General features: G+C 53.9%; 1 protein-coding gene across 2 annotated transcripts in view; it reads left to right on the top strand.

Annotated features, from left to right (window-relative positions):
* Positions 1 to 19,787, top strand: part of LNX2 (ligand of numb-protein X 2) — a 48,822-nt gene that overhangs the window by 15,048 nt on the left and 13,987 nt on the right. Inside the window, exons 2-5 of one of the 2 annotated variants that reach the window (XM_075562795.1) lie at positions 15,451 to 15,936; positions 16,890 to 17,116; positions 18,262 to 18,461; positions 19,393 to 19,758. In XM_075562795.1, coding sequence (XP_075418910.1) covers positions 15,533 to 15,936; positions 16,890 to 17,116; positions 18,262 to 18,461; positions 19,393 to 19,758 — 1,197 coding nt within the window. In that variant the 5' untranslated portion in view covers positions 15,451 to 15,532. Of the gene's footprint in view, positions 1 to 15,450; positions 15,937 to 16,889; positions 17,117 to 18,258; positions 18,462 to 19,392; positions 19,759 to 19,787 lie in introns of both variants that reach the window. The other variant, XM_075562794.1, reaches the window with a different exon arrangement.

Raw genomic sequence — 19,787 nt, 5'->3', positions numbered from 1 at the left:
GTGGATTCTGGGAAACTCGAGAGGGCGCCATCCCAATGTCCAAATAGGGTCAGTTGTCTGAGAAGACCCCAGGCCTTCCCCCCTGGCTCCTTCCTCTGTGAGGGGAAGTGGGATCGAAGGCCGAGCTGTGTTCACGGTCAGTCAGGAGCTGTTCGCATAGATGGCCCTAGGGCCGTCTCCCGCCCCCACACGTCCCTCGCCTCCTTCTGCTTCTCAGTCTTCTTTCTTCCTTTCCCTCCGTGTGTGTCCCTCTCCCTCCCTCTGCTCTGTTTGGGGGAAAACTACGTCCCTGTTTGGGGGCTGGTGTGCGTGTGCATCTAAGCCGCTTTGTGGGAAAGCGTGTCACTGAGCAGTCAGGGCACCTCTCTGGTTTGCCGCAATCCACCACCACCGAGTCGGACCTGGTGGAGCCCCGGGACCCAGTTCAGTACATGGTTCCCGGCTGTTCTTCCTGGCCAGCTGACGTCTGGGTTAAGCAAAGCCAGACCCAGGAGAGCCCGAGCTACCTACCCCAGGACCACCAGTAAGCACCAAGAGGGGGCCAGGCTGGTGGCTTTTGTCTTGGGGACACACTTGGCAGTGAGTTGAATGATACTTCTCCCTGGGGTAGCAATTGTATACTGAGAAATTACTGGAAGGCTGGGTCAAGTCGCCAAGAGTTCCAACAGCTCGATGGCAGGGTTGAGCTCATCCGCCCCAACTCTTGTCTTCCGACCTTACTCTTTCTCTGGGACATGTATCACCATCTTCAATATTGCGCCTCTTGCGTGAGGTGGGGTGGGGGTCTTGCCTGCCCTCACCCCTGCCCCCGCCAGAATGAAAGTCCCACAGTAGCCAGGAGCTTTGTCTCCCTTTTCACTGCTGACCAGCCTGCGGGCCGCAGGTACCTCCCCAGGCATGGTGCCTTCTCCGTAGACCATCCGTGGGTGGAGAGATCAAGGGAGGGACAGACAGATAGATGGCAGGCCACATTTGAAGGGTGGCCTGAAGAATGGCACCTTTGCATCTGAATCTATTTGTTTGTGAACGTTCTCCGAGTGGACTGAGCAATAATACAACATGCCAAGTCAGGGGCTTGTTTGACCCGGCTTTTGAAATACACAGTTTGGGTCCCACTATTGATCATTTAGGGGTTTGATGTAGTACCGCTTCTTCCTAGTACTGACAAGACACACGCATTTCTTTCCTATACACGGCATCGGGCATTTACGTTTCTTACTGGTAGCTGATGTGAACCTGCATCATGAATTACAATATACTCACTGCCACCGAGTCATTTCCAACACAGAGACCCTGCCAGGGAGAGCGGAACTGCCCTATGGGTTTCCAAGGCTGTACCTCTTTACGGGAGCAGAAAGCCTCATCTTTCTCCCACCGAGCAGCTAGTGGATTAGAACCGCTGACTTTGCAGTTAACAGCCCAACTTGTAAACCCACCTCACCGCCAGGGCTCCTGAAGTTAGAATCTAATGAGGGTTTTGTTTCTTGTCATTGGCACACTTGTCCCCCCCCCCCCTTTTATTTTCACAACTGTAACTCCATCCATTGACTTCACTAAGTAACCTCTGGGCCTGGGACACATTCTGGAGTAACAGTATCCAGACTCAATTCCTCCGGAGCCATTGTAGATTTCCATTCCTGTGGGATACAGATACCCGGCCCACTCCGTGGTGGTCCTGTGAGTCCAGGCTTTACGTCACCATCCTGTAAGCATTTCCACAGGCATGCATTCCCCCGTTGCAAGTGACGCCCATCCCTAAGTGTGCCTTCAAGTCAGATCAGAAGCTGGATCAGAACAGGCGTTGGCGGTTGCTATGGTGCAAGGAAAGGCGAGGGTGATGAAGAGCCGGTTGCCAGTAGAAGCCTCGTGGCTACTCACTGAGCTGTCAACCACAGGGTCAGCAGTTCAGACACTAGCTGTTCAGAGGGGACAGATGAGGTGTCCATTCTCACAGACCCACGGGGGCAGTTCTGCTCCGTCTGGTCAGGGTCACTGTGCTTAGAATGGGCTGTGGCACTGAGTGGGGCCTGGTTTTGGAGAAGCCCTGTTGGGGTGAGTGTTGGGCTGCCGACGGAAGGTGGGTGGGAACGAGGGGAGGCATTCTGCTCTCGTGAGGAGCTGCATCCTTGGGACCTCCAGGAGCAGCTGTCCTCTGCCATCGAGGGTCAGGAGAAGTCAGAATCCAGGTAGACTAGAGAAGCAAATCCAGAGGCTTTATATAAGAAAGAGCTTTATATCAAAGAGCAATTGTATACTGAGAAAACAGTCCAGATCGAGTCCCTAAATCCGAGATTAGGCATGTATGTTCAATACCAGTCTGTAAATTCCTATTCATACTCAAGCAACACATGCAATGACACCCAATGCAGGAAGGACACATGCCAGTAGGTGGAAGGTCTTGTGGATCCAGTGGCGGTGGAAGCATCTCAGCGCCAGCAGGGGTCTCCATGTGACTCCTCCAGCTCCAGGGCTCTGGGTCCATCAGCATAGCTCCATGTGTCTTGTCAACAGGAAGACGAAACAGAGAGTGTGTGTGGGTCTGGCGTCCAGTGAGCTATTTATCTCCACAGTGCCTCCAAATGAGGTCATCAAGCTGCAACCCGATTGACAGGCCAAACTCCACCCTTTCACTCTTAATAGTCTGAAGTTGACACCAGACTATGTAACTGCCACAAGTGAGGACAAATGTACACAACCCTAAGGGGGTAAGTCAGACATTCATAACCTGGAGGGCTGTACTGCATGTTAAACTATAAAGTGAAGCAAACTGAGCATCTTCAGTAAAATCCGCTGTGCTCATGATTGGCTTCCCTGATGAGCCCTGCCAGCTGCGGCAGTTAAACTTGCACCTTGCCAGAGTCACGGCCATGAAGTCTAGGGATCTGAATTCCTAGGAATGCCGACCTGTGCCTCAGATGGCAGAAGTAAGACAAATGTTTGTTCATGTTCAGTGGCTTTCAGTGCTCTTTTATGGAACATGACTGGACTGACTCACAGATGAGTTTGGCCTTCAGACTCCCTGTTCCTGCTTTACCTGTGAGAAAGGGATCCTGGTGGTGCTGTCGGGAAGTGGTTAGACTGCTAACCACAGGGTCAGAGGTTCAAATCCACCAGCTGCTCCACAGAAGAAAGTTGAGGCTGTGGGTTTTGTTTTTGTCCTTTTCTGGTTTAGGCCCAGAATGCATGAGCAAAGCACAGTCCCCATGCCATTGCATTTGAAGAAGCAGCCAAACAAACCCAACACCTCACCCCTCCAGGCAGACACAGCCCAGCTTCTAGTGGTGCCTTACACGGGCATCAGCCAAGGTGGTTCCTGTTTCGTGGCACCATGTGTCCCCTAATGTGGGGCTGTTGTGCTTGGGTGCCACGGCCCCGAATCTGACTGTAGGTAGTGTGCACCTGCAACACCCACGCGGTTTCTTGGACTGTGATCTTTATGGGAGCAGATTGCCCAGTCTTTTCTCCTGAAGGGAGACTTGTGGGCGTGAACCTTTTCCCTCTCCAAACTCACTGCCATCAAGTCGATGCCAACTCACAGCAACTTTATGGGTTTCCCAGACAGTTACCATTTACAAAGTAGAAAGCCTCACTTTTCCTCTTCAGAGCAGCTGGTGGCTTTGAACTGTTGGCTTTGCAGCTGACAGCTCAACATGTAACCCACCATACCACTGCCTCACTGCCATTCAATCTGTTCTGACTCAGGGTAGAACAAACTGCCTCTGTGGGTTTCGAGACTGTAACTCTCTATGGGAGTAGAAAGCCTCATCTTTCTCCTGAGAGGAAGCTGGTGGCTTCGAACAGCCAACCTTGGCAATTGGCAGACCAAGGTGTAAGCAGTACCCCACCAGGGTTCTTTTATGTCATATCCCCCAAATCAAACTCACTGCCACCAAGTGGGTGCTGACTCACAGCAGTCCTCTAGCACAGGGGAGAATGGCCCCTGCGGGTTTCCAAGCCTGTGAATCTTTGGTGGAGCAGACAGCCTCATCTTTTTCCCAAGGTGGGTATGAGCCACAGACCTTATGGTTGGTTAGCAGCCCAACACGAAGTCCACTGGGCCACCAGTGTACCTACCTTTAATGTCATAATATAGATGTCCAGCTGCTGAGTGGGCACCGTGCTTTTGTGTGGAAGTGATTCTTTTTTCTTTGAGAGCCAAAAGCAGAGAGTACACTGGAGACAGGGCAGTGAACAAAGGGCAGGGACTCAGCAGGAAGCATGTTTGCTCTGGGGCAGGCTGGAATCCAGGGAACGTGACCAGAGCACATTTCTGGTGGCGTAGGATTTTTTTCTCTATGGGTCTCCTCTGGGTTTATTCAGTTCGGCCTATTGGCCAAGGGATAAAGTTAGAGGACGGGATCTGGACAATGTTGCCCAGGGCCACCATGTCCTGTGAAGACTGACCCCTAGTCTCCCCAAGAGCCGGGGACCAGTTACCCAGCAGCCCCTCAGTCCATCCTCCTCTCCACCTCTCTGTACCCTGGTGCCCACTGAGGGTTAGAGTGCTCGTGAATTGGAAGTCGCTTTTCCCTGACAGCGTTGGTACCGTCATCCTGTGTCGTAAGCAGGAGGCCGTTTCTGCTTTACACATCAGAGTCTGAGTTTAGGCAGGCTGAAGTCCCATGACAAGTCTCGACTCCACAATCAGTGCTCTTTTGAGTCAGTGAAGAAACTATCCAGAGCGATAGAAATCAGTCATTGAAAAGTGAAACAAACCGAAACCCACAGAGGTCAGGTCAGTTTGGGTGCCTCGTGACCTTACAGGACAGAGGCGAGCTGCTCCCCAGGCCTTCCCCCACCACCTCTCTCAGAGAAGCTGGTGGGTTTGAAGCACTGACCTTGTGGTTAGCAGCCTAGTGCTGCCTACACATTTTAAGGAGCGGCCTTAAAGATAAGGGCCGTCAATCACCCTGGCCAGGGCAGGGGCATGTTGGAAAGATTTCCATACTTTTGAAGAAACAGAAAATCACTTGACTGTAGTCAGAACCCTTGCCTTTGAATGTAAAGTAGATTTAAGCATTACATCCATCCAACAGCTAAATCCCATCAGGAATAATGCAGTCCCTGAGTCTTAGGTCAGCACAGGCTGCCTGTGGACAGGTGTCAGCGCCGGCTCCTGGGAAAGAGACCAGCTGCCTGCCCTTCCTGGAATGAGGAATGAGGTTTTTTTCCTCCTATGAGCTTCTGCTATGGACATAATGGGATCTGGGAAATCTGATAGAAACATTTTTCCTGTCAAGTTTTATATTGTCTGGTTTTGAAATTACTCCAAGGTCAGCAGTTCAAACCCGCCAACCACTCCCGAGGAGAAGAACAGTGAGGCTGTGCGCTCCCACGCCTATAGTAGCCTCGGAAGCCCCGGGGGAGCGGTTCTCCTCGAACCTGTAGGGGTGCTCTGAGCTGGAGTCCACCTGACAGCAGTGGGCGTTTTTAGTGGTCAGGTGACGCATCACTTTTTAAACCTGTAACTGTCAGTGGAAGTGGGAGGGATATGAAGCTGCCGTGCCAGCAAAGGCCCTGGAACAGTTCTCCTCTGTGCTGTTCTGGATGGACATTACAGACTGCAAATGGATAAGCTCCAGGACCCACACTTGGACCTCTTCTTAAGGATATGGAAGAGCTTATTCACGTTATGAGAAGATCTGAGCTAATGAAATTGGGATCCAAAGATACTTAGTATGTGGCATCGTGGTTGCACGTTAAAGCTGGATCTGCCAAGTCCAAAGTTTAAAACCACCAGCCGCTCCAAAGGAGAAGGACAGGCTTTCAACTCCCATAAAGAGTTGCAGTCTCAGACACCCACAGGGGTGCTGCAAGTCGGCCTGAGCTCAATGGCAGTGATTTTGCTGTGGGGTTGGGGGGGGGGGGAATATTGGTATTTTATTGCCATGTGGAAAAGTACAGAATCAGTTACATCTCAAGATGTGTGTGTGTGTGTGTGAGTGAGACAGCAACGGCGAGATTGATACATTCCTGGAGAGAGAGATTGATACATTCCTAGAGAGGGATTGATAGGTTCCTATAGAAGCCAGGCTGGTAGATTCCTAGAGAGAGAGAGATTGATAGATTCCTATAGAAGCCAGGCTGGTAGTTTAGAGACAAGCTTGGGGACAAGCACAAGCCGAAGAGCGGATAGAGTTTGGCCGTCCGGTGTGGCTGAAGGCGATGAATAAGAAGACGGGTCTGTGCTGACCTCCCTGTCCAGTTAGCTCGGAGCTCGGGCCTCAGTGTCATAGCTCCTGGAAGAGTCTGCTTCGAGCTCTCATTTTCTCCATTACTAGATGGGACTACAGTGAACTGCAAGTGATAACTCCCAAGGCCCAGTGCTTTATAAAGAAATTTTTTAAAAAACCAGAGACAAACAACCAAATGTGCTGACTCAGGTGTTGTGTAGAAAAAGGAGAATTCAAGATGGGCAATTCTTGAAAACCCTTGAAGAATTTCCTTAGTGATGTGATTTGGAAGATAAGTCCTGGCTGATTTAAGACAAGAATTGACGAGAAACTCCCAGAGGAATTCTAAATATTTCTGTCTGGGCGAACACCCAGGCATACTTATTATATTTCCTCCAATAGGAAGAGGCGTTTCTCTCCATGAAAACAGACTCCCACATCCTAGGTCCAGCTCAGGGTTTTGCCTTATCACTGACTTAAGCCCACTCCTCCTCCCCCCAACCCTCCATTACTACCCCCACCCCCCAAAAAAGAAAGCAACATTGTTGGTTATCAACTGGTATTTCTTCCTGGGAAATCTGGCCATCGGAGCTCAGAAGTATTTGAATTTGGGGGGCTAGGAGCTCTCAGAGTGTGGCCCCGGCCCCTGATTCCTTCCCCTGTGTGGGAATGGTTTCCCTCAGAGGATAAAGGCCTCACCTGAGCTGTTTCCATTTGGGGCAGACCCTTGTGTCGCAGTTGCAGTTGCGGTGTGATCACTGGACCGAATGCTCCAGGGGCTAGTGCCCCCCATGCACAAGGCAGAGGGGGCTGAGGGTGTTGGCATGCTGGTTTTGTGCTGCCCTGTTTAACCGCTGAACCGTTTCTCGGAGTAGACAAATCCATTCAAGAAAGTCGGACAACCACTGTTCAACACAAAGTAGCTATCGGCCAAAGGGAATGATGTTTTACCTGTTGTCTTTTTCTTTTTTCCCCCTAATCAGCCACAAAAGAACAAACCCCAGACCTGCTGCCATCCGGTCGATTCTGGCTCACAGCCACCCTCTCGAGGGTTTCCGAGGTTGTTCATCTTTTCAGGAGCAGACAGCCTCATCTTCTCCCCAGGGAGCAGGGGGTGGGTTTGAACCACCAACCTTGCAGTTAGCAGTCCCAGACTTACCCAACAGCGCCTCAAACTCACCGCCATTGAGTTGATTCCCACTCAGAGGCCTTCTAGGACAGAGTAGAACTGCCCCTGTGGGTTTCCCAGGCTGTCTGTTTTTCACGGGAGCAGACGGCCACCCCCGTCTCCTGTGGCAGTGTCCTGCATGGTCCACATATACATGCACAAGGCTTGCCCCACCATGGTCCTGCAGTTAGATCACACGTGTCAGGACGCAGGGCGTGTGTGGCTCGTGGAGCTTCCTGAGAGCCTGACATGTGGCAGGGAAACCAGGGACAATCTCTCGCTTCAGAGAGATGAGGCCACAGGTAAGCATGCAGAGGAAAGGTGAGAAACAGGAGTGGCCAAGTGGAAGGAAAGTCCGCCGAGAATAGGAGGAGCCTGGTGGGACTGGGAGGAGAGCCGGTGGAGCGGAGACCGCGTGAGTCAGAGTGAGTGGCCAGGCGGACATTTAAATGATGATTCTCCCGTTCTTGGAACTCTCAGTATCTCCCCATATTTGGGGAGCAACCCTGAAGTTGGATGTTTTTCCTAAGCAGACCTCAATTTAAGTCAAAAACAACATCCTGGAAGAACCACTGGAATAAGAGGCTGGGTGGAAGGTGCACAGTCGCTTCCTGCTGAAAACCCCAAAGCAGAACCCCTGCTCCAGCCCACTCTGACTCAGCGGCAGCCTGCAGGACCCACCGCCCACAGGGTTTCCAAGACTGCCAGCTTCACAGGAGCAGACAGCCTCGCCTCTCCCCGGAGAGCAGCTGGCGCCTTCGAACTCAAGGTTAGCAGCCCAAAGCTGAACTCAGGCTCCCCCTCCGCTCTGCAAGCCTTCGGAACATAACAGGATGCCCTGGTTCTGGAAACCAAGAGGGGGCAAGCGTGTTAGCCACTAACTGGAATTTAGCCATAATAAACAGTGTCTCAGAATTCCCTCTCTGTTGCCGTTGCTACTTCTAGGTGTTTGAAAGGCGTCCTGCTACTCCCCCCCACCCAGTTTCATGGCATCTGTCTCCCGAGTGTTGGGGGGAGAGATGACAGCATGTGTACAAGGGCGCACTATGCCTGATGTAATCGTCCTGTTCAGGAAATGTGGAAGACTGTCATCTGTGTCAAAGATGATTATTAACTGAACAAGTGCCTGAACATTTGACAGTCCCCATCGAAAGTCAAAATTATATATGACCTGGAGCATGCCATCCTACTTGCGCAGGTATATTTCCCAGCACCCTGCACGTCACACCCAGGTCGTCAGGCAGCATGTGCTAATCTTCTCCCCAGTGAGCAGTTCAGCTCTTTAACACGCTCTTTGTGTGGGAGCACTGGCGGTGCTGTTGGGTAAGCATTGTGCTGCTGACTACAAGGTCGGTGGTTCAAACCCACTAGCCGCTCCCAGGAAGAAAGATGAGGCTGTCTGCTTCTGTCAAGATTTATAGGTTCGTAAACCCTGAGGAGGAGTTCTCCGCCCTGTATAGCAGCTGTGAGTGGCAAGGACTTGACAGTGGTGGCTTGGGTTTGGCTCAGGGACTGGAATGGAGATGGGACAGGACGGGGTGCGGTGGGGGGGGGGGAGTTTCAGGCTATATTTCTTCCAAGTCTCACATACTGAAGCCTTGTGAACCCCCTCCATCTCTCCTGCCATCACTTAGTGAACTGGGGGCTCATCTTGAAGCACGAGAGAGCCCAGTTCACTCTCCCTCTAGTGATAAGCTGCCTGGCTTTGCACACCGGAAACAAACTCTTAACTGAATTTCAACTTCTTTTTCGTGAATAGTAACCATCGGTACAATCATACAGTACCGATTGCACGCCAGCCTGGCTTTAAGCACTTTGTATACACCCAACCGTGCTTGCTATCACCCCTCTGAGGCAGGTGCCCCACTTTATGATTCATGTATGCATTCATATGACTCATCATTCATTCATATATGCAGCCTCCTCCGCTCTCTTCCTGCCTCCTGACCTTGATCCCTGGGCAGATCTGCTCTGTGATCTCACGGGGTGGATTGCTCTAAGGTGTGAGCACCGCACTGCCCTGGAGCCGCAGGTCACGCGATAGGCCGATGGCTCCAGCTCCTGTTCAGCTGCAGCTGGAGCCGCGGGAGTGAGTTCCACTCCAGGCTTGAAGGACAACCGAGGGCCGTCATCTTGGGATTCTAGCAGTCCCTATCAGACTCTCAGACTGGTCTGTTTAAGATTGGCGGGAGCTTGTTCCCTGTATCTCGCCCAGTCTAGGACTGTCTGTGTGTCCTTGTAGAGCTGTTGGTTGGTGGTAACTGGACCCAGCTAGTTCTGGTCTCGGGGTCTTGGAGGCTGGGGTCTGCAGGTCCCTTCAACCCGAGGACTAGCTGTTCCCATGTGTCTTAGATATCTTTCACTCTTGGCTGCTTCGAGGGGGTGGTGGCCCCTCACACGCTGCTGAGACCCCAGGTCCTACTGACTCCCAGAGGAGGATGTGGGACTGTGTCTTTGTGGCCAGCGTTAGACCACTTGACCTTGGTGCCCCGAACAGCACTCCTATTTTTTTTAAATCATTTTTTGGGGGCTCGTACAATTCTTATCACAATCTATACATCCATCCATTGTGTCAAGAACATATATACATTTTTTGCCATCATTATTCTCAAAACATATGCCTTCTACTTGAGCTCTTAATGTCTGCTGCTCATTTTCCCCCTCACTCCCCACTGCCCCCTACTTCACAAACCCTTCATCATTCATAAATTATTATTATTTTGTCATATATTACACTGTCCGACATCTCCCCCCGCCTTCTTCTCTGCTGTCCCTCCCCCAGGGAGGAGGCTATATGTAGATTCTTGTAATCAGTTCCCCCTTTCTACCCCACATTCTCTCCACCCTCCAGGCATCGCCACTCTCACCACTGGTCCTGAAGGAGTCATCTGTCCTGGATTCCCTGTGTTGCCATTTGCTATGTGCCTATATATATCCTCTGGTCTAGCCAGATTTGTAAGGTAGAATTGGGATCATGATAGTGGGGGGAGGAAGCATTTAAGAACTAGAGGAAAATTATGTTTCATCATTGCTCTTGAACCCTGCCTGGTTCATTTCCTCCTACAACCCTTTAGTAAGGGGTGTCCGGTTGGCTACCATTGGGCTTTGGGTCTCCACTCAGCACTCATTCACATTTTCAATGATAGGATTTTTTGTTTCTTGATACTTGATCCCTTCGACAGCTTGTGGTCACACAGGCTGGTGTGTTTCTTCCATGTGGGCTTTGTTGCTTCTGAGCTAGATGGCCACTTGTTTACCTTCGAGCCTTTAAGACCCCAGATGCTATATCTTTTGATAGCCGGGCATCATTAGCTTTCTTCACCACATTTGCTTATGCACACGTTTTTCTTCAGCAATTGTGTCGGGAAGGTGATCATCATGGAATGCCAGTTTAATAGAACAAAGTGTTCTTGCATTGAGGGAGTACTTGAGTGGAGGCCCAATGTCCATCTGCTACCTTACTACTAAACCTATAAATATATGCACATAGATCTATTTCCCTACACTCATCTAAAACTCCTATTTTACTTGTAAAAGGAAATCCAAACTGACTTTCGGGAGACCCTGTAGGACAGGGTAGAGCTGCCCCTGTAGTTTTCCAAGGGTGGAGCGCCCTTTTCCCACAGAAACCTGGTGGGCTGCCTACAGCAAGCAGCTCAGGCCATAGCCCAAGGTCACAGACTACCACCGTGGTGGTGGTGCCAGGGCACGGATCTGAATCCGGCAATCATGTAGCTCCCATGGGTGCCCAGCCTGCCTGCCATGTTTGGCTCTGGGTATTTGCTCTCACCCTTTCACTCAGCAGTGAGACGGCCCCCTGTGACTGCCCGGGACAGTCCCCTCCCCACTTGGTGCTCGGTTCCGGGTGAAACCAGAGGTGGGGACGGAGGGCAGGGGGCGAGGGGTATGGTGCACACATGCTGTGTGCTGTTGTTACTTCAAAGGGTAACATGTTATTTTTCCTCATGAAAGGATCTTGTGATAAAGAGAACACAGTCAGAACTGGAAGTTATTTTTGAGGTTCAGAAAATAGCTAAACTCTAGCCGTCTGAGGAGGATAAACGCCTTCTGAGTCATTACGTGGGAGGCGAGAACCGCAGAGCGTGTTCTTGGGGGAAAGAAAAGTCGGCATAAGTGCCGCCACACACCAAGATGAGCCAAGCTCCGGTTACATCCTCGCCTGCGGGACTGGGTCAGGTTTGGTGCTCAAGCTCTGGGCCGCCAGGCCTTGCTGGGAGCCTTCTGCCCCTCCCAGGGATACTCCGCATTTGTCTCTTCAACCTCGTGTGCCTTTCCCTGATGCTTACAGAGTTAGACGAGGGCCCTTCAGAAGGAAAAGATGCGGAACTTTCCCACGATCCCTGGGAAACCCTTTGTACATGGGAAAAGGAGTTATACAATACAGGTGTTAAGGGATATTGTGTTAGTGTGGGTAAACTAGGGAAATAAAGCCACAGAAGCTCATATGTATAAGAAAGACTTTGATATAAAGGGTAAGTGCACATTAAGAAAGGATCCCAACCCAGTGCTGCCCAAGCCGATAAGTCCAACATGAACGCATGCATATGTCTGACACCAATCTACAAAGCCCTCCTCAGTCTCACAAAACACACTCAATGACGCTGACTGCAGGAGGAAGGCCGAGTCAGGGAGCATGTAAGCATCTCAGCACTGGCAGGGGTCTCCACACGGCTGCGCCAGCACCCAGGACTGCATCGGGCTAGGTCCATGTGGCTTCTCAGGGATGTCTCACAGGAAGTGAGCCTTGCCAGCTGAAACAGGGAACTGGCTAAGGCAGCTGCACCCTGGTCCGACCATAAGAAAGCAAGAGACCCGAGAACTCAAAAGGCGAGACTCACCAAGCCATTTATCCCTCTGCTCTTCAATTAATCTCATGTGTTTATCGGCCAGGTTAGCACAATAAACATTAATTATGTCAGACATTAAGGGACAGGAAAGCCCAATAAAATGATTTTTTTAAAGGGACAGTAAAGGAGTTATATAATACAGGTGTTAAGGGACTTAAAGAAAATATACAATACAGGTGTTAAGGGACAGTAAAGGGGGAGTTGTACAATACAGGTGTTAAGGGACAGTAATGGGTTGTACAATACAGGTGTCACTCTTAGTGTGGCTGACGCTGACCCCTTGGGAAGCTGCCATTACTGCCACGTCATTAGAAAACTTGCCCATGCATCATTTGTCTGAGTCAGCCAGCCCACGGACTCCTAGCCCACCCCTTTGTGGTCCTTGGTGGTGGGCGTTTGGAGCCATCCTGGTGATGCCAGCTCACAGCGACCCTGTGTACAATAGAACCTGTCACGTGCCAACTATTCTTATGTGCGAGTCCATTGTGGTCAGTCCATCTTGCCAAGGACCTTCCTCTTGTTTCGCTGACCTCCTGTGCCACGATGTCCTTCCCTAGGGACTGGTCTCTCCGGACAGGAGTCTCCCGTCCTTGTGTCTAAGGAGCGCTCTGGCCATCCTTCTTCAAAGACCTGTTTGTCCTGGCATTCTGTAGTGCTCTCAGTCCTCCTCGTCAACCCCGCAGTACAAGCACACGGATCTTCCTCCTGTATTGCTCAGCCTTGCTGGAACGCAAGGAGGACCACAGGAGATTGTGATGGCCCAGGCATGCCCAAGTCTTCCAAAGCTCGTGGCGTACAAGAAAACGAAAACCCACCGCCACCGAGCCAATGCCAACTCACAGTGACCCTGCGTAGAGTTTCCGAGACTGTACATGTTACAGGAGCAGGTAGCCTCTTTCTCCCACAGAACCGCTGGTAGGTTTGAACCACCAACCTTGCCGTCGTCAGCCCAGCACCCAACCCGTAGCACCATAATTGCTAAAATCTGCTAGAATAATAGTGCTGTTCCTCCAATAAGCACCCCAATAGCAAAAGAGCAAAATACATGGGAGGGCGTCTTCAGAGAGCTCCCGGGAAAACCCCACTGTTAGCTAATGCCAGCCCTCTAGGAACTGTGCAGCGCCTCAGAGGAGGCCCTTCAGGGAGGGCTCTCGTTTCCAGACTGGCCGTGCTGGCGGCCTGGCACGGGTGACCTGCTCTCTGAGGTGGAGACACACAGGTTTCCACTTCCTGCCCCGGCATCTTCCTCTGCATTTTTGTCGCTTCCTGTTTCCTGGCTGTGCCGAGGCATGCCCGGCCTGAGACGGCTCCGCTGCTCCCGAAGGTCCTCCCATCTCCGCTCTGCCTCCGCCCAGGCTTGCTGCAGGCCTCTGCGCCTGTGTTTTCCCTTGGGAACATATTTCCGGCCACCAGGCTGCATGGGGTTGCCGCCAGTTCTGGTCATCTCCTCCTAACTCACATGTTCACACAGCATCCTGTGCCTATCTCCTTTGTAGTCCGTCTAACACGCACTGTTAGAAGTGAGTTTTCCCCACCACCCTCTCCAACGTCTCTGCCTCTAAGTGGTTCCAGAGGACTGGGTCCGGGAAGAGCCGCTTGCCTGTGGGGCTGACACTGTAACCCCTGGTGCATTAGCAGCTGGACACGTGGGCACATTGTACAGGGCAAGCGTGTCAGGAGCACCAGGCTGCTGCACGGCCCAGCTTCACACGGGGGAAGGGAGGCCCTCCAGCCTTTAGCCAGCTCTGACGCCAGCTGTCCCTGCCAGGGTCCTCGCTGCGCTCTGCTGGGCTCCGTAAGGTATGGCATTGGCCACACAGACTCACAGGTGGTAATCACGGTGATGGGGTTTGGTGAAGTACCAGGTTGCGATTCGGGATCAGAATGACTGAACATACAGTTCATTCATCAGGACAGTTTCTCGGCCATGCCCCTCACTCCAGGGCCTGGGAAGCCCACCATGCTGGCCTGCACCGGTCTCCAGGGCTTTCTGCCACCACCATCTCTCACCATCCTGTGCCCTCGCTCTCTCTCTTGAGTCTAGGAAGTTCTGCCTGCAGGGACCCCGGGCCTAAAGGACTCAGTCCACAACCAGCTCTTCTGGGTTGTCAGGTGCTCCTTCAACCTCTAGGATTGCCGGCTAACAACACGGTGGGGATCCAGGTGCCTTATTTGCATGGCTCACCCCCACACGCATCCCATGCACCTATTGGCATCATTTAGCAAGTTGCCTGATCTCCCTGGTGGGCCACAGGTGCCTTTTCTGCATCGCCCCACCCACTCACGGTGCCACGCCTGCTCTGACTGGCAGGGGTTGGTTCCTGTTGGAGAGCAAAGCCAAGTCGTGTCTTTGATGTCACTCAATGAGAGAGTGCCTTGTTTTACTCCTGGGCGGGTAGCCGGTGGCCGGCACGCCATGTGGTGAATCCACGGCTCCCTCGCTTATTTCAAAGGCCTCGCCCTCTCGGAGACCCCGACCCCCCCACTGTACACCAACTGCTGCTTCCAGGAGGCCAGCCTGATGGAAGTGTGGACAGTACAGGTACAATCGGGAGTTGTGGGCTCTCCGCCGTTGAGTGACATTCTAGCTTTTGTCTGTTTTAGAAGGCATGGAAGACTACCGTATATAGAATTTTATACGTGCTGTTTTGTATATTTGCAAAGCGATCGTCTGTATCTTATAAGAAAGGATAACTGTAACAGACCGATTTAGAAGCGCCCCCTTCCCCAAACCTAGTATCAAACAAAGAACATTTCTTATTCATCAGCCAGATTGCCCTTCAGGCTACAGGTCAAAGACCCAGTCCTGGGGGATGCCCGGCACAGGAGGGCAACCAGGAGCAAAGTGCATCTGGGACGAGAGGCGCCCTGTGCTCCCTGACGCAGCCGCACAGCCTCTCTGACTTCACAGCCACCACGAGCATGACGTGGGGACCACGCAGTCACCACAGCACACCCGGTGTCCCTGCGTCACACCACGTCATCTGTGACAGTCTCTGCTCTCGACCCAAGCCCTGGCTTCCTGGAGAACCTGGCAGCATGGGGGTGACGTGTGTGTGTGTGTGTGTGTGTGTGTGTGTGTGTGTGTGTATGTGTGCGTGCGTGTGCGTGTATGCGTGCGAGCACGTGTGGTGACGGGTTCACACAATGCTAAGTGACTCAGGCACTTCGTCACCGTCGGTGCCCTCGGCGTATCCTGCAACATGAATTGGTTTCTTGTGTGTGTGTTCTGTCTGTCCAGAAGGGCAGGGCCTTGGCTAGTCCGGCTCCCGCTGACGAACACCTGCCCATGAGGGCACAGACGCGGCCCCTGCTGCCTCAAGATGGGAACAGCTGGCGACGAGCCCCTCTCTGTGGAGCAGCCCCCCTCCTCCCTGAACCCCCTGTGCTTTGAGTGCGGCCAGCAGCACTGGACGCGGGAGAACCACCTGTACAACTACCAGCACGAGGTGGACGACGACCTGGTGTGCCACATCTGCCTCCAGCCACTGCTGCAGCCGCTGGACACCCCCTGCGGGCACACCTTCTGCCACAAGTGCCTCCACAGCTTCCTGCAGGAGAAGGACTTCTGCCCGCTGGACCGGAAGCGGCTGCACGTCAAACTGTGCAGGAAGTCCAGCATCTTGGTCCACAAGCTCCTGGACAAGCTGCCAGTGCGCTGTCCCTTCTCGGCCGTGTGCCAGGATGTCATGCCACGCTGCGACCTGGAGGCCCACCTCAAGAACAGGTGAGCTGGGCGTGGAAATGGGGGGATGGTATCCCCCACAAGTGGTTCAGGGCAACTCGGGGCAAGAAGGAAAAGTGGCCTCCATGCCCCGTCAGCAGACAGGCCAGGGGGCAAGGCAGGCAGGCAGGCACAGAAGAGCTCCATGGGCCCCCGCTTCCCAGGCTGACTCGCTCCGAAGCTGCAGCGAGGATGGACGGCAGGGCAGACAGTCGCTTTGCTGGTCGGCGGGACCCTGTTGACAGGGGTGCTTAGCCACTGTGCTGCTTACACCCCTGAAGGCAGGGTGCTTCCCAATTGACTGGGTGTGTGAGGTGAGGTGAGCCCTGGGGTGCGTGGGCACCGTGGGCTGCTGTCTGCAGGCCTGCACTTAGAAACCACCCGTTGCTTCTCAGGAGAAAGAGGAGGCTCTCTGCCTGTCCCCGCGAGGAGCGATGGCCCCAGAGACCCGCGGGGGCACTTCTGCCCTGTCCTCCAGGGCTGCTCCGAGTCTGCCCCACGTGATAGCAGTAGGTGTGGTTTTGAGGATTTGGAGCTCCCTGACCGACCCTCTGTCTCGAAGGCTCCATATCAGTTCTTCCGTGTTTATCCTGGTCGTTTCAGTTGGTTCTCACCTGCAAAGCCGCAGGTAACTAGTGGAAAGCATCTTTAATGTGAGGGGGCTCCTAAAGTTGAGGAGGGGGGCGGAGTCATCTTTAGATGTTTTTTGTCAAAGACCTTTTTGACGCCCCCTCTCGTAGCCCGGAATAGGACCTCTGATTGATGTTTTCAGTAGTGCGTACCAGGCCCATGCCTGTCTGCGCCGTGCTCGGTGGACACGCAGACGACGCCTGTCCTTGCTGTGGTGGCTCTGAAGCCGTCCTGGCAGTGCTGTCCCCTGTGCAGCCGTTCCTGTCTGGTTCAGCTTCCCTTCTCTGACATCCTCTGACGCAGCCTCTCCTGCGTTCCCGTCCCAGGTGCCCTGGAGCATCCCACCGGAGACTCGCCCTGGAGAAGAGGAAGGCCGAGAGTGAGACTGGGCCCGCCCCCCTGTACCCGCCCGGCACCGGCTCTCCAGAAGCCGACTGTCTGGGGCCAGGGCCACTGGCAGCTGAGAGGAACCTGACCCCCGCCCTGCTCCCTGCCTGGCCCGAGGAGCCCGGTCTGGACAACCCCGCCTTTGAGGAGGGGGCCGGCCCAGATGGTGAGTAGACGCGCCCGGCATGTTTGCAGAATGCGCTGTTTTCAGGTTGATCATCTGCCCCAACCTCGGGTGTAAGAGAAACCGAGCAAAGGTTTACGGGGGGCTAATTTCCTCTAGAGAAAGCCCACCCCCTAGAATGTGTGAGGGTGTGTCTGTGTCTGAAGACATCTGCTTGGCACGAGAAGTCCACAGCACTAAGAATGCCAAAACCAACTGGGATCAGGTCACAGGTCCTCTCTGCCTGTAACGGGCACTTTACAGAAATCACCTGACCCCACGGGACAGCTGCACTCTCACACAGCGGGTCTGTGTCTGAGTCCAACCGCATGGCCAGGCCACCCGGCATCCACTCCAGCCACGTCCCAACTCGATGACCGTCCCCCAAGGGTCCCGAGAGCAGCCAGGGAGCTCACAGCATCAGCCCTGTGGTCTGGAGCCTCACACTTTAACCGCTGCAGCACCAGGACTGCTCGCTACCTGAATAACCCACTCTTGAATCCACAGAAGGCCCCCCATCATAAATCCTGCTCATATGGCATGTGGTTGCAGGTTTGGAAAAATACATAGATGTATTACACATTCCAAATTCCACTCTACATTTAAACTTCCCATTTTCATCTTCTAAGACTCTTAGATGCCTTGGTGACATCTAGGGCTGCGCGCTAGGTTGCTAACAGCAACATCAGCAGTTCAAAGCCAGTCACCGCTCCTTGGGAGAAAGATGAGACTGCTCACTCATGTAAAGACAAACAGCCTCAGAAGCCCACAGGGGCAGTTCTGCCCTGTCATAGAGGGTCAGTGATAGCCCCCTTTACTGGGGAGCTTGAAGGGAACACTCCCTGGACAGCTGTGACACTGGCATTTGCATATGGTTGAGCCAACCTTTTGGTTTCCCTGCCCCCGCCCTTGAGGCCTGGCCATCCCCACCCCACTTAGGTCACCGATCCATGTCCCTTTGAGTTCGCCGTGGTCACGTACCCCTCCTCCTGGGGGAGGAGCCTTTCAGCACGCTGTAACTTGCAGGCGTGATTCATGCTCTGCCTCACACCGGTGATCTGGGTGTCGACATCACTCACTCTGCCTGGGACTCTGATACAAACCCCATCTTGCTTCCGTCTGCCCCTCTCTGGTTGTCTGTTCAGCAGCAGCGCACCAGCCCCTGGGTCTGCCGGAAGGGGAGATCACGACGATAGAGATCCACCGCTCGAACCCTTACATCCAGCTCGGCATCAGCGTCGTGGGTGGCAACGAGACTCCGCTGATCAACGTGGTCATCCAGGAGGTCTACCGGGACGGGGTCATCGCCAGAGACGGGAGGCTGCTGGCCGGGGACCAGATCCTTCAGGTACCCACTTCCCCTCCCCATTGTGGTGTCTTCTGTTCTTGTTCATCATGGAAAACCCGGCCCAGAGCCTCCGCCCCGCCTTCATGGTGCCCTGTGTGTGCGTGAGGAGGGAAGCCCGGCCTTTCTTCTGAGTTGGACCGCCCACCTTTAGGGTAACACCTGAGCCCAAACCAACAAGTTGGGTCGGAGGTGGGTAGAGGAGAGGGAGGAGACCTTGCTGAGCAAGGATGCAGCAGCTGCAGAAGGTATAGGGCCAGCACAAACTCCCACCCAGAGCTTGTCCAAATGGAAGTCTGGCCCGAACTGGTCTCGCCTCACCTCACCTTGCCTTCATGGCTGCCGGATTAAGCGCAGAGCTACATGTGGGTGCAGAGGCCGACCGCCTCATCCATCTCCCACGGACTGGCGGTGGGTTTGAACTGCCAACCTGCGGTACGCAATCCAGGCTTACCCAGCAGCACCACCAGGGCGCCTTGAGAGGAAACAGGTTTTTCCAACGAGGGCACACGGATGCTTGTGGTATCATTCGAGGGCCACACCGGTCAGGCACGTAGTGAACTCACCCCTCTCGCGATGGCTGGAGCAGCCTCTCTTTAGTGAGGTGCAGGGGACGGCAGGCGATAGGGCTGATTCCTTGGACTTACACAGCCTGCAGGGCCCCTGGTGGTGCAGCGGTTACGAACTGGGCTGCTAACCAGGAGGGCAGCAGTTTGAAACCACCAGCTGCTCCGTGGGAGAACGATGAGGCTTTCTACTCCCTCAGAGTGCCAGACTCGGGAACCCACAGGGGCTGTTCCACCCTGATCCATAGTGCCGCTGTGAATGGGAATCGACTCCACGGCAGTGAGGGTATCGGGAGTCCCACCCTGCTGTAGTGCCGCCGCCTTAGTGAACCTCAGCCTCACCGTCATCATGCCCTCCGCTCCCCCAGGTCAACAGCTACGACATCAGCAACGTGTCCCATAACTACGCCCGGGCGGTGCTGTCCCAGCCCTGCAGCACCCTGCACCTGACAGTGCTGCGGGAGCGGCGCTTCGGCAGCCGGGCCCCCGGCCCGACCGACGCAGCCCCCCGGGAGGAGCTGCTGCAGGTGGAGCTGCACAAGCGGGACTCAAGCGAGCAGCTGGGCATCAAGCTGGTGCGGCGGACGGACGAGCCGGGCGTGTTTGTCCTGGACCTGTTGGAGGGCGGGCTGGCCGCGCAGGATGGGCGTCTCAGCAGCAACGACAGGGTGCTGGCCGTCAACGGGCGCGACCTGAAACATGGTACCCCGGAGCTCGCCGCCCACATCATCCAGGTGAGCACACAAGTGACCAGTCCCACCCA

Source organism: Tenrec ecaudatus, chromosome 11 (genome assembly GCF_050624435.1).
Source record: "Tenrec ecaudatus isolate mTenEca1 chromosome 11, mTenEca1.hap1, whole genome shotgun sequence".
NCBI classification, from domain to species: domain Eukaryota; kingdom Metazoa; phylum Chordata; class Mammalia; order Afrosoricida; family Tenrecidae; genus Tenrec; species Tenrec ecaudatus.
This window is presented reverse-complemented; position numbering and strand designations above follow the sequence as displayed.